This window comes from Solanum pennellii, chromosome 9, assembly GCF_001406875.1.
Source record: "Solanum pennellii chromosome 9, SPENNV200".
In the NCBI taxonomy this organism is placed as follows: domain Eukaryota; kingdom Viridiplantae; phylum Streptophyta; class Magnoliopsida; order Solanales; family Solanaceae; genus Solanum; species Solanum pennellii.
In genome coordinates this window covers 77494742-77509998 of record NC_028645.1, presented here as the reverse complement: position 1 = coordinate 77509998, position 15257 = coordinate 77494742, and the positions used below count along the sequence as shown (strand labels likewise).

General features: G+C 35.6%; 1 protein-coding gene across 2 annotated transcripts; it reads right to left on the bottom strand.

Annotated features, from left to right (window-relative positions):
* Positions 1-103: 103 nt before the first annotated feature.
* Positions 104-13504, bottom strand: LOC107031519 (serine/threonine-protein phosphatase BSL1). Of its 2 annotated transcripts, none has more exons than XM_015232925.2 (22): positions 13327-13504; positions 12730-12956; positions 12551-12611; positions 12308-12386; positions 12126-12205; positions 11938-12032; positions 8929-9028; positions 7962-8031; positions 7493-7594; positions 7048-7129; positions 6782-6952; positions 4868-5036; positions 4587-4785; positions 4349-4516; positions 3968-4206; positions 1990-2074; positions 1804-1902; positions 1418-1617; positions 1267-1342; positions 836-971; positions 612-751; positions 104-529 (listed from the first exon to the last, which is right to left on the bottom strand). In XM_015232925.2, exons 2-22 carry the CDS (start codon positions 12929-12931, stop codon positions 446-448), a joined length of 2637 nt encoding a protein of 878 aa, XP_015088411.1. In that variant the 5' UTR covers positions 12932-12956; positions 13327-13504; the 3' UTR covers positions 104-445. The 2 variants fall into 2 exon arrangements, with proteins under 2 accessions (XP_015088411.1, XP_015088412.1); XM_015232926.2 differs by lacking the exon at positions 13327-13504 and adding an exon at positions 13131-13285.
* Between the last annotated feature and the right edge of the window lie 1753 nt (positions 13505-15257).

Below are 15257 nucleotides of genomic sequence, written 5' to 3'. Positions count from 1 at the left end.
CTGTTGGATACTTCCTTATTGATTGAAACCAAAAAAAATTTCAACCTTAAAGCCCTGCTACATGACACATCAATGTAGATGACTTCTCAAACATCACCAAAAATTATTTGAAGACGTTATTTTTATATAGAAAAACCACACTAATGATCAAGTTTAAGAATAAGACATCGCTAGTTTTTTACATCACAACACCTAGCACCCTGCTAACAATACTTCCCTTTCACTATAAATAACCCTGTTTAAGCAACATCAATACTAATCTATAATCAACTTTTCACTCTTTTAACAGCTAAAACTCTATCTCTCCAGCTATTTTACAATGTTGGATGCCTTGTATCTGTAGAATACACCAGGGTTTTTGAAGACTACGGAGATATACATGGACAATATCTGCTGCATTTTCAATCAATTTATGAATGCATCAGCAATGGTATATGACCGAGCATTAAATATAGGCAAGTGAGCTCCGGTCATGATCTGGTTGTGGACGGCCCCTAGTAGGAGTAGGCGGTCTTTGAATGTTGAGTTCCTAAATACAATGAACACACCTTAGTATGATATAATGTGACAACTGCAAGCTCGAATAGGGAAAAGGAAAGCATCCTAGTTACCTGCATCCAAGTGTCATCCATGACTCGTTCTGGAGATGTTTCAGGGGATAGAAGAGGAGGCGGCAAAGGATGGATCAACTTTGGAACAACAACCAACCCTCTGCCTACAACTAGTATAGCACCAGCATTGTTGGCAGTTCCTGAATGTATTTTCTTGGTTAGAAATTATTAGAATGCATACTTTCATACAAGGGAAAGTAAAAACTTAAATATTTAACGCCTACCACAATAGTTGGTGGCAGAAAAAAGAGTGATCAACTGCCCTTGGGCAAATCTTTCAAATCCATCCATGACACACTCGTGTGCTCTAATAATCAGCTGTAGTTTGTTTCTCTTACAAAATTCAGTTACACGATCAGGCTGCAAAGTCCATAATTATTGTAAGACCACACTGTAGTTTGTATGTGAATCTTGACATGAAAAATATAAGCTTCCTTAGACATGTGCATCCTTAATAGGAATCCACAGTATAGTGAATCACATCACGATAATGAAAAAATTGAGCTTAAAATAAGAAAAGATTCAGTGGAGCATAAAGGTTCGCACACAAAATAAGAAATTTGGCATTCAAAAATGATTCCCTTATTGTCTGAAACTTTTACTATCAATTACCAAGTTGAACTGGTGAACTTCTATCAAGAAAAGCAGGACATACCCCAAATGTTACAAGACCAGGTCCTCTGGCATTAGGTCTTAATCCTTCTACACTGTCATTTTCTGTGGGATCAGACCTGCAAATAAAATCAATAACATAAAAATCTTCTCTAAATTGTCCTGCCAGCTGGTTTTGAAAAAAAGCAACATACCATAGCAAATCCATTAGGATTATCGAACCAGCATCCATTGTTATTGGCCTCTCTATCTTCTCTATCTGCTCAACTGAATTTATTGACCTCCCTATGCCACCATGCATGCAGATGATTTTCTTTTCGATGAGAGCAGCCAGTGGAAGATAGTTAAAAAGTTGATTGAAACGTGTCCAAGCCCAGATTCCATCACTTTCTCCCTACATGGGTGTCTTCCATCAGAATTGCCTGATACATTCGAAGGACACACGTGCGCGCGCGGGCGCACACACACACACGTATATATATATATATATATATATATATATATATAAAACTTCTACATTCAAAACTCGGAATTTGACAAATGTAGACAGTACTACATATACTTTGACATTCTAACTTACCATTCTCTCAATGCATTCAATACGGAAGCCAAAAAGTGCATTAATATCAGCAGCTTCATGATTCCCCCTTATCAAATGAACATTGTCTGGATATTCAATCTGAAATTCAGAACAAGCGAGTTATTTGGTTAGATAAAGAGATGTCAATACATGAAAATGAGTGTGTTAGACAACGACAAGGATTACCTTTAGAGCTAGGAGTAAAGTGATTGTCTCCAAGCTGTGCTGTCCTCGATCAACGTAATCACCCAGAAACAAATAGTCAATATAACTGAAAACCACATAAAGAATGGTCATCAGACACGAGATGTTGATAAGAAGATATTTGTGTACAATAGTAAATATTACATTTAATAGTTAAAAAGCTTCAAACTGCTAACATTTTCTTCTTTGTTACAAACTTTTGACATCTTATAGCCTCAGAAAGAGAAACATCAAACATTTAGTTTATACACTATGAAATTATAGCAGAAACAATCTTGCAAATAGTGGCAAACCTCAGGGATCAAGACATTGATCTTTCAAGCACAAAAAACAGTATTTAATAGGATAATAAATAGTCTACAGCATACCAGTAGAGTGTTGTGCGTGTATATATATATAACTGAAATAGTGTACTAATCCAATCAACTCACATGGTTCGTAACTTTGATTATACATTAACGTCTATGGACAAACATTGGAACACACATGGAAATCAAAGGGGAGAATGACAAAACATTGACAGAAGTCTTGGATAGGTCCCACCCCTCTTAGAGTTATATATGCTGACATTCTATGTGGATCTGACAGGGGGAAGTTTTTACATCTCAAGGCTATTTGATTGGCATTTGAAGCAGTTTCAGCTTTAAAAATAAAGCCTGGCAAAGAGCCATATATGCTGTAAATAGTGAAGAATGCATACAGGAGTTAGCTGAAATTTTGGGTTGCAAGGTTGAGAATCTACCCACAGTATATTTGGGGCTTCCCCTTGGTGCTAAGCAGAATGATAAAAAGATTTTGGCAGGTAGCAATTGACAATTGTGAACAAATTATCCCCTCGGAAGAAACAGTACTTATCTATGGGAGAAAGACTTACGCTAGTAAGCAGTGAACTAGATAGGTTACCACTTCCCTCATGTCTCTCATTCCCATCCCTACTGAAGTGGAAGAGAAGATCAATAGGTTTGGAAATACTTTTCAACCAGCAATAGGCATGGCTAGGATGAGGAAAAGTTCTTTTAGGGAGGGCGATCTGATGCCAAAAGCTTTTAATCTTGTAAACTGGAACTCCGTAAGATGAGCAAAAAAAGAAGAACTGGTGATCAAAACTCTCAGACTTCACAACAAATGCCTTATAGTTAAACGGCAGTGGAGATCAATTAAACAACCGTAGAGGAGTATTGGAAGGAAAAATATCATCACTAAATATGGGGTGAAGGCCCACAGGGCCCCCATACCAATGATAACACCTAATAACACTGTTACATGGAAAAATATTTGTAGACTTGGGTGACTGTCAACAGAACGTCACACCTAAGCTAGGAAATGGAGAAGCACTAACTATTGGACAGATAAATGGCATGACAATGGAAGTCTGATGAATATCTTTCTAGCTTATTAAAACAAGGGGTTGAACAATGAAGTCATGGTGGCAAATTGATTTACAAACACAGGATGGCTGATACAATGCAGAAGAGAATTTAATGACTGGGAGCTAGATGAAATTACTCATTTTTTAAGTTTTCGGCAATGTATTCCCTTGATGTTATCAGGGAGAACTCACCAATTTGGTTTAGAGTCAAACCGAAGCTATTCCACATGTAACTAAAGCTTTAAGCTGGGGAGGAATTATCCAAATTATTCAAGCTATCATATGCTAAGCAAAGTAATCTTTCTTAGCAGGGTTACCTGTAATCTACAAGTGTATAGCTGACCGCAGGTGCTGGGAGACATTATTTTATTATGTTTTAACTTTCCTGAATAGATTAAATTGCAGATTCCTTTCAACTTATATCAAATTTAACATAATTTCTTATTTTACTCATCTGTATTTAGAGTTTGAGATAATAAGATTCGGTAAGCATGATAAAACTTAAAACACAAGCTTAAGTTGAAACTATTCAGAGCAGTCAAGCTACTGCAAATGAAAAAAAATTAATGGTCAAGCTTTGATCAGACTTACGTCATGTCTCCAGCAGTGGAAGGAAATCCATATTCATCAAACAGCCGCATCAAATCACCGAACTGTCCATGAAGATCACCAAACACTTTGACAGGAGCTTTCAATTGAAGAACCGTAGGCTCATGCATGAAGATCTGCTCAGCTGCATAACACAGCTCACCCACTTCATATGAATCAAGAAAGAACTTTCTATTAACAGGTGCTTTCCAATTTCTCGGCCTAAGCAAAGTGGATATGATCTGCGATACAGCAATAGAAGATTAATATCCCGAGAAATAAAGACCAGCAAAAGGAATATAACACACCTTAACAAATAGAGAATACTTCCGTTAACCCATTAAGGTTTGAGGGAAAAAATCCGTTGCAGTTTGCTGGGGTTACCTTTTTATGCAATCCTTGAGGTGATTTCTGCCTTGCGAACTTTTTTGTTGGATTTGAAATATCATTATATGAGGGAACCATTCGTCTACTCTCATTTTCAAATTGATCCAATGACAATTGCCTCACCATTCCCCCCAGGTTCCCAACAGTTTCTTTTGCAACTACAACCTGCAGTTTGGAAAGTGATTTTACCATCTGCCAAATAAACGAGCACTAGACAAGAGAGCAGAGTACATACAGCTCTAGGATGGAGGCGGACAGCTGACTCATTGTCGCTTCCCTCAGAAGCGGTGTCTGGAACTTGAGAGCTCTCGTCTGAGACTGAAGTTACTTCAGGAATGGCAGATGCAGCCTGCGCTAATTGCCAGACAGCATTGGCAGCCTCAGCTTCAGCAGCAAAATCCTTGGTCAATTTTTCCATAGAATCTTTATCCATGCTGTTAAAATGTGATGTTTCAAACTATGAGGATGAGCTAAATGAAAAATGATATCAAGAACTAAAGATAAAACAAATATTACCTCAACCCACCGGATGGGTGGATCTCAGGTTTTCCATCAGGATCTATAAATAAATTTGAATTGTTTGACATTGGGATGCCAATGGCTCTCTCAGACGCTAAGACTGGGGAATTGATGTCAGAATGCAACGGAGAATTTTCTGCAACCAGACATTCATCCAAAAGTGTATCTGCAGCAAAATAATATGATTTAAGAACACTGTCAAACCACTTGAACCCGGGAGTATCTTGATCAACATGCAACTAGTAAAAGCATATAACACCATAATTATGAAGTTCTTTAGGTTCCATATGAAGGCCCTTTTCACAATACCATTCATTGCAAAACTAGTATTGCTACAGCAAACAAGTACTCTCTCCATCGCATATTATGCGATGCAGTTAGTATTCGGAATGGAGTATTACAAGGAAAGTCAGCACTGATAAGAGGAGAAAATATGGAAGTACTAGCAGAGGCGGATTCATAATTCAAATTGTATGAGTTCGATCTTTATGTTATTATTGAACCCCTTACACTTCCAAAATTATCGGTTCAGAATATAATATCTATCAAAAATTCAATATTTTTTACACATATATGCATACTCTATATCGACAATGTTGGGCTAACCGGCTAAGTTGAACCCAGTAATAATACTATCCATCCACCACTAGAACTAGTTGATAAGTCAGTGTAATGGCGAAAACAAATGATCATTGTTTAAATCCAATATGTTTCTGTGAATTTGAATTTTTGTAAATATTGTTATTGAAAAATCACCTAAATATTTTGGAACGTCCTAAAATCAAATTGTGCCATATAAATGGGACAACAAGAGTATAAAATGCTACTTCACCAACATACACCATCCACGCATTTGACTTGCAAATTTCATCTCTTAGGTACGCAATCAATCTGCTCTCACTCTTAGAGCCCGTCTGAATGGGCTTTCTGTCTCTTTTTTTTTTTCGTTTGAATGAGCTTATGCCGTGTAAGGCAAAAGTTATAGGTTAGGATTTCTAACTTATGGATTTTGGATTCTTTTTTTTATTATTTTGGCTTAAAATAAGTGCTTAAAAGCACTTCTTTTATTTTACCCAAACACTACAAAATTGCATAAAAGCTAATTTGGGCTAAAAGCACCTAAAAATGAAGCAATCCAATCAGGCTCCTAGAAAGAAATTATGAATTCAAAATCAAAGATCTCAATGGTAATATGAATTATAAAAAAGAGAAGATTTTATGAATTCAAAACCAACAATCGCAATGGTTCTGACAGCACATGCAAATCCGTTTAACTGATTTGCTGTTACTTAAAGAATATTCCAGAATCAAGCTTATAATGATTAAGAAAAATAAAGACAAAATGAGGAATACTAGCATTATACAACAGAAAGCAAATGACATGGTCATCAATAGTGGTACCAAAGGGAGGCATAAAAAATAGACCCTCAGAAGAGACATCTATACCATCAAGAGCTCACTAGGTAGTTTATTATTATTTCAGAAAGGACATATGACCATAAAATTAGCTTACATTTCTCAATTCATTGTTCATCATTCTCTTCAATGTTTATCTAATGCTGGACTATTATTTGTAAAATCTGTCTAAATTTCGATTGCTCATGGGTAAGCAGAAGTGCTAAAAATAAGAAAATGTCCTTTTACATCTGTGATCTGTCGCTGAAAGTGAATCAACTTAGAGCATTTGACAATCCTTTTGTAGATGGGTTGTTAAGAGTATATTTTCTTAGTCACAGACCTTTAAATCCTTAACCTTCTAATACCTTAACTCATGTAAGTACACTTAACACTAGATCAAACATTCTGCAGGATAAGTATAGAGATTAACCAGTTGAAGGGGGTTCTGATAAGGAGAAGAATAGACATCATTCGAACAGTGTAAAATCTGCATATGCCAGTGGCATTCATTACCTCCTCTAAGACCACCATAGATATATATCCGAACACCAACAGATGCAGCTGCATGGCGACAGCGACGCATAAGCTCCAAAGAAGGATCTTGTTCATTGTGGCCCTTGCTACCACGTGAAGCAGTTACCAGCCCGTGTCTATCTAACCAAACTCCAGCAGCAGTGTCCAACACTTTTAAAAGCAATAAAATTGAAAAGATTTAATGGTATCCATTGATAATATATAAGCAATCAAAATATGCATTAAGGATAAAATCCCACATATACCTGCAATAGCTGCTTCACCTTCTACTCCACGTCCACCTCTAAGAGCACCCCCTGTAACGTGTAATCTTGCACCAACAAATACCTAATCGCAGGCAAATATGTAATTCAGAAAATATTAGAAAGTGAGGTCTGCGGGAACAAACAGGATAGACGTGACCCAAACAGCAGAAATATCAAACTCCGACACAAAGTCTTTTAGTTTGTCCACAAAAAGAATTTAATCTCTCTCTTTTACGAAGCTATTTAATCTTATATAGAAGTCCAATCTTTTGGAAGTAGAGAAAAGATGAAAAGACATGTTGAAATCTCACTACCATTCGTTTAAAAGGATAATTTGGTACTTCACATATATTTAGCTTACATGTAAATATCTTCTTTAATTTCTTAAATGCCAAGCTCCATCAAACACTATGACACAACATGGAATGCAGGAAATAGTACTTACCGCAGCATGTTGATACCTTGATGATGGTGCCACTCCTGGTGCAAGAGTCCACTCCCACTGCCCATTCCTATGCATAAGCAGCCCATAAGCATCTGCTAAGGGCTGCAAATGGAAGCACTCCAGGAATCAGCAACCACATCATTTAGAAGACTACATATCAAATGCACAATATCGAGGTCGTAACCCACAGTATCAAAGGTCCTCCTTGTTTAGGACTATTAGTTGCTTCAACATCAATATACTGCTGAAAGAATGATTACATATCCAAGAAGATTGAGCTTATGGATACCTAAAACCAGCTACTTTAATTTCCTATGCAGAACACAACTTGACTAACATTTTAAAATACTATACAAAATAAAGTTAAAAAACTAACAAACTGTGTGCATTAGCTAAAAAGAACTTGCTATCTCGAAGCAGGAATAGTTTATCGGTAAAAACCTTGATGACTATATGACAATTTACTTACTGTGCCTGAAGCATCTCTCCCCCCACAAAGCAAAAACATGCCATCAGTCCGAGCACTAGCTGTTGCATACCTAAAAGAATATAAATTTCAGAAAGATAGATCTAGAGAAGACTACAGTACCATTAAGAGTAAGAAAACCACACCATAAATATGTACGCTACTGAGAAAAAATAATAGGTAAAAAGAACGAGATACAGAGAGAGGCAGCCATAGATTAAAAAGGCAAGATAAAAAGAAGTCTAGTGTGGGAAGATTGAGGGAGAAAATTATGTTAGAAGCAGCATCCGGATAGAGCAATCAAGTCAAAAACATTTCAGTGTCAACTACTTCAGAGAGGGTATGCCAAGAATAAATGATAACTGGGAGACGATAGCAGTAACACACAGTTTTCAGAATTGACAATTTCAAGGACAAAAACATATTTGCATAGCAACTAAGGGAAAGAGAAATATATAGAAGGGGATATGTACTTCTGCAAATAAAAAGAATTGAAATAACACCACAAGTTGAAAGTAGAAGGTTATGCTCAACAGAGACAATGGCGAGGTATGAATAGAAGACACATGAGTGATCTGACAAGAAATATTAAGGAGGAAATGTCCTAAATTGGTCAAGCAACTCAAGCCCTTGCTGAGAATCAAAGGATTCTGAACATAGGGATTGTTGCATAAGCTCATAGATGAATAAGCATGTCAAAACCTCAAGAATAACTATTTTTGTTACCCCAGTCTATCATTTGACACCTAGTCTCCGAGAAACGCTTCTATTGTCAACCCAGAACAGCTTTAAGCATGAAAATAGGGTAGTATTACAAATGGATATAGAAGATCTAATTGTCTGAAATTCATGAATTAAAATAAGCAAGGATAGTACATTTAATAACAATAAAAATCAACAAAAACACATCAGGAAGACTCTCAAAGTTACTAAGATTTCTTGGAAATGAGAGTAAACCATTTAAACTCACATTCTAGCTGACGGTCTATCGCCTTCTGGATTCAGCCTCTGCCATGCATAAGGTTTCTGAGCAGTATCCAGGGCCCAAGCATCAGAAAGAACTCTTTTCCCTGGAAATCAGTGAAATTAAACATATAAGAATATATAAAAGGAGGGCTAAGTGAAAGAGAACTAAAAAATCCATGCAGCATATAAATGTTCAGCATAGAACTCTTAATGCATTTGAAAGGTAAACTGCAGTAGCTAGACTTTGCAGAAATGAGTTATGGCATTCAATATCCAACTTGTTCCAAAATTATGGAAATGGATGTATGTTAGGAGTTAGGAAAGCAAGAAAAGAGGTCTTCCAATTATCTTTTATCAGTCACGCTACAGCCAGTTGTAAAGGTAAAAATATCTACTAGTTAATCCTTTTGACTATGAGATGATAAAATGATATGCTACAGCTGCATATTTCTTTTTGCTGCTTCTAAAGTATGTTGTATGCCCAACAACTGTGAATAAACATGCATTCTAATATTCAAAATTCAGAATATTATGGATACATCACATTGTTACTCAGACGTTAGGAAAATAGATGTGGTCAGATAATGCTATGACGCCATTGAAGTAAAATTATGGAAAACTTAGCTAGATCAAGACATAACTATCCATGATATCATTCCAAATTATGTAATATTATTTATGACTAGTCAGTCAGTAAACAGTCAATCAATGACCTATGCTTCAATCTCAAATCAATTGGGGCCGGCCAACTCTATGAATTGTCTATACTAATTGTGCTCTATTTAGGTCATTTCACCGAATGCTAAAAAGTTTTGCTAAGGAAAATTAGAGGCAGTGGTGACGCATGATTTTCATTCAGGGGGTTTGAATATAGAAAGTAAATATGCAAAAAGGATGAGTAAAAGGAATGGAGCAGCGAAAGGCAAAGATTAATCTTAACCCACTAAATTTTAACTCATTTTGTCATGTTCCATTTAATATTTTTTCCTACTTATGTCCTGCTTCATCGAGCCTTTTTAAAATTATTGTGCTTTTAGGGAAAAAAAATACCGTAGTTATTTTGAGTTGTAGCAAAAACTTATTTTCAAAAGTTGAAAACATAAATTTCTCCAAAAGCACTTTCAATAATTTTGGCCAAGCACAAATTAGATCTCTAATATTGACAGGAAAAAACATTCAAATTGATTAGCCAAATACGGAATGTTAATCTACAAAATATATTTTTCCGAAAAGCACCTCTGATAAAAAGTACTTACCATAACAACAAGTTTTATAAATTTGGCGATCTCGCTATTAGTTATGCTATTTTAACGTCTTAAACATATTTTTACTAGGAGCCTATTCTTATTTTATATTATATCCTCCGTAAAATGAAATAGAAATTTTCACTTGGTTTATATAAATATTATTTATGAAAAAAATCAAATGTTTGTGTTAATTAATACCAACTATTATTAATTCTCATCAAACTTTAACTCAATTATATATAAGCTTTAGTAATTTTAATATGGGTATTAACTTTTGTCAAATCCAAATCAAACAACCCCTTGAAAGTTCAACTTGTGGGCTTGGGCTGTGAGATTAAAACTATAGCTGAAAGCCGTGGCCTGTGGATGTGAAGAAAGACAAAATTTAAGCTAAAAATTAATGAAGGCGCACCTGCAGCAGCAAGAGTCGAACTCGCGACCTTGGAGAGATTCTGAACCCCCCTAACTACTGAGCTACGCTTCCTAGTTGCGTCGAGGGGGTTCATTCAGCATATATAATCATAAATAATAAATTTAACCCCATATATACGGTGTAATTTTTTAATCCAGGGGTTTTGGCTGAACCTCCCCTGTCCACCTAGATCCAACCCTGATTAGAGGTTCTCTAAATCTCAAAATTATCTCTACATGAATGATCAGTTTAATCCCAACTAGTTGGCATCACCTAACGGATACTTTGTTTGCATCGTGCTTCTACTACGTTTCCATTGAGTTCTGATCCTTGCTAAATCTGTATAGATTCATAGAGACTTTAGGTCTTCCAAGACAACTCTCCTTCAAGTAATTTTACTCATACATCATCTCCTTTTGTTACCTTTATCTCCCATTTCATACAGAATGGAGCATCTGGAGGTCTGCGTAAGACATGAAAAAACTATTCCATGCAATCTTTTCTTCACTTATCTTATGTAAAGAACATAGACCTTGGCTCTAAATACCCAAAAAAGTGCACTTATGAAGTGAGGATTGCCTAAAACCATATAAGGAGACAAACAACCCATATCCTCAATCATTGTAGGGATCCAATAAGCCCCCCACCCCCACAACACACACATCCAGGTTAGACATTAGGAGCAAAGGCACCATAACATAGGGCACAACATTTTAGTAAACCAAAAATAGGGATGGTTTTTACTCTTCATACCATGCTAAAACTTAAGAAAATAGACCTTGGGCCTAAAAGAAAATGGACCTTGGGCCTAATTCAACCCTAAAAGTAACTCATGAGGTGAGGGTTACCCAACATGATATAAGAAGACAACAATTCCTACCCTCAACCAATGTAGGACAACATCTTCATATGTGCCGCTTGCACCATCTGTCAGACTTGATTATTTCTAATCTTATATTGCTTCATATCAATCATAACATTTTCCTTTCTAGGACATTCATCTTATGACTATGTTCGGCCTAAGAGGCCGAGCTTCACTCTCACATAACATTGTTGATCTGATAAATGATCTGCAAAATCAGCATTTTACTTTGGGTATTATTTGCTCTTACATCTTTATCCTTCTTTTGGGGATGGGTTAAAGTAGCCAGTGCATATATTTTGTCTTACTTTGATTTGCCCTAAAACCCTAATGTTCTAGAGTGCTTAGAGTTCCAACTGTTCACAGTCATAGTGGATATAACCTGCAGTAAACTATATAGCAAATGAAAGAACACAAACTCGATCTTCTGATGTGGTAATAAGAAAAAAGCACATCCACTCGATCAGTAACTCATAGAAATATTGTGCTCACCATCATTGCCGCTGACAGTTACCAGATATCTTTGTGCAACCAAATCCATTACGTGGCCATACCGCGGTCCAGGACCCTGACCTTGAACCACAACTCTAGAAACAAACAAGGTAATTAGTCATGGACCAAGATCTATATAAATAATTGAAAAAGGGAGATGAAATGCAACTGCCTATCCAGAAGCTAACCTGTGCCACTTGAACTTGTCATTTGTCATGTCAAGCACATAAAGATCATCAGTTGAATGCCCAGCCGGTCCTATCCCACCCTAATAACAAAACAACAATAGATATTAGTAGTTATGATTACTAATGGTCACTTTAACGGTAAAAATTAAATATGATACACTTCAATTTCTCTTTCTGATCACCTGAAATACAACCATTGTTCCAACAGCCGCAGCAGCATGTGCAGCTCTTGGTGAAGGTGGCTCACCGGCAGGTCTAAGTCTGAGTAAATAGGTAATTCAAGGAGCATGAAATCAATATCACCACCATAACAAACTAATCATTTCGTTTCCAAAACTCCCCTAAAACCTAACATCCCACAAAAAAAAATATGTATAGGGATATAGAAGCAGATCCTATAAGAATTACAGAAGTACAACACATACCTGGTCCATTTTCTGGTAAGAACATCATATGAGTGAATACAATTGGTTACACCAGCCAACCCTAAAATCAATCAAAACCCAATTAACCTAAATGTCAGTCCAAGAAACAACAAAGTTTGAATCTTTACACAAAAAACAGATAATTGGGTCACAAAACAGGGACAAAAGAAAAGAATTACTTATGCCAGGTGCAGCCCCATTGCCTCCCTCAATAGCAGTAGCTCCACCAAACAAAATCAGCCGCGGACCATGAGTCTTGGTAGCAGCTACAGCAGTAAGAGTATGACCACAGCGTGGACCTGGGGCATCATCATCAGTATCCCAAAACGTCTCCAATAAACGATATGTTGGAGCCGGATGCAGCCATGGCTTTGAACCCATCACTCAAAAGTTACAAACTTCACCACTGTACAACAAATTTGGATCCAAGTTTTAGGCTTTCAGAGAACACAACAAAATCGAAAATTGGTGAAGATGAATCTTGAAATTATAGGCCACAAAAAAAATAAAAAAATAAAAAAGGAATGACTTAAAAAAAAAGAAGTAATACAGGGTAGCAAGAGCAACTGGGGTTACTCACTTTCCAAAAATGGGCATGAGAATAGCGTTAATTTGTTAAAAAAAATATTTTTTGTTGAGAAAAGTGAAGAAATTTCCATTACAGATTAAAAGAAATGGTGATGAAGATGATGTTGAATCATAAAGTTTCAATCTTTAAGAAGATTAGTCAACAAGAACATCTCAATTCTCATTGCTGAGTAAAAATGGCTGCCTACCTGGTCAAATTTTAGACTTGGAAGTCTACAATTGAAAGCTCTCAATTTTTTTACCTCAAAATTCTGAATTATATTTCCCTCTTTCTAGATTGCCAAAATCAAATAATCAAATAAAATAACATAAACTCTTGGAAAGTTTTACAAATTTCATTAGTGCCACCATATTATGTTAAATTATAAGGGTTCAGTGATAATAAAAGACAAAATGAACAAAATAGTATTATGGTTTTAAGGGATGAATCTTATATAAAGACATACTCATTCCATCTCAAATTATGGGTGCCTTCAGTATGAAAAAGAATATTTTTTATCAAAAAAAATTTTGAAGTCGAATTCAAGATATTGTTTTTGTTTTTTTTTAAAAAAAAAAAAGTTTTGAAAAATCTTCAAAGAGCATATGCATAGCTTTACGAATTTCGACTATTAGATATCTGAATATAGGAGTTTCTTCTTTTAGAGTCAGATCACGTCTTATGACGTAAAGGAGTGAAATACAGATGCTCAAGATGTGATTGTATATCCTAAAATGGAAGTTGCATGTCTTCGCCAGCTCCCGGTTCATGGTGAAATCCATTGAATGTGATTGTAAAGCACGAAATTACGGTCGAAAAGCGGAAGTTTCCATTACGAGGTGAAAAGTAGGCTCTTAGGTCTAAAGTTAGGGTCGGGTATCTACCTCTTCAACCAACTTGATACGTGACTTCAAATTTTACCTCAATTTTGAAGTTCATTTTAATTTGATTCGGGACCTGACACTCAATCACTATCCTAAACACAGGGCCCAACTTCAACCTGGAGCACGAGATCAGACTCCCCACTATTGAACTTCAACCTCGGCTCTTAATCCTGATTTGTAACTCGACTTCTAATCCTAACTCGGGACTCGATCCTCATTTCAAACTTGATTTCGAAGGGGATCCGACCCTGACTTTCAACATTGTTACGAATTCGACTCCTGATTGACATCCAACATCCGAACCCAACTCTCAATAACATTTCGATTCAAAATTCAATTCCGATTATAATATTTTTTCCCCAAAATATACTACTCTCTCTAGTCCAATATAAGTTAATTGTTGCCAGTTTTTTTAGGATTCAAAATAAATGCATTTTTTAAATTTTAAGAATGTATTAATTATTTTTTCCCATAATTACACTTCTTTAGTGGTGTTTTCAAGCACGTTTAAATCTTAAATAATGATTATCTCTATTTTTAAAAAGAGTTTGGAAAGAATCAAAAGGGGTAATATAGATATTACCTTTTGATTAATGTGTTTAAATATCTTTCTTAAGAAGTATGTCACACCCCAGCAATTCTTTTATATTGAATTCACGATGTACTTTTAGGTTTAATATCATAATATTTTCCCTTGTTATGCCTAAATATTATTGGAACAATATTTTATTCGTACTAATCAAACACACAAATATAAATAAGAAAAGGGCAAAGGATAGAAATTACATACCTTTAAGGCAAAATTATCATTGTCCCTTATAAGTTTGTAATTACATAAATCTCTCAAGTTGATATAATAATATAAGCGCTGATACATTAATTTGATGTGCGAGATACATTAATCATTAAGTAAGATACATTACATTTTATACATGATACACTAGTCTGATGTACATTTTATACATGATACACTAATTTGATTTACATGTTATACATGATGCACTAATCTGATGTGTGAGATACATTAATCTGATGCATTGACACATTAATCTGATGTGCGAAAATGAGAAATTTTAGAGATTTGTAAAACTAATAGGAAATAATGGTATTAAGAAAACTTAATGGTGGAATTTCTATCATTCTCCCATAAAAAGAAAATCACTTATATTTCAAAAAATATTTTCCTTCAAAAAAACATTTCCCTTTGTACCAAACACTCTCTAAATTCATCTAAATCCCATCCCCCCCCCCCCCC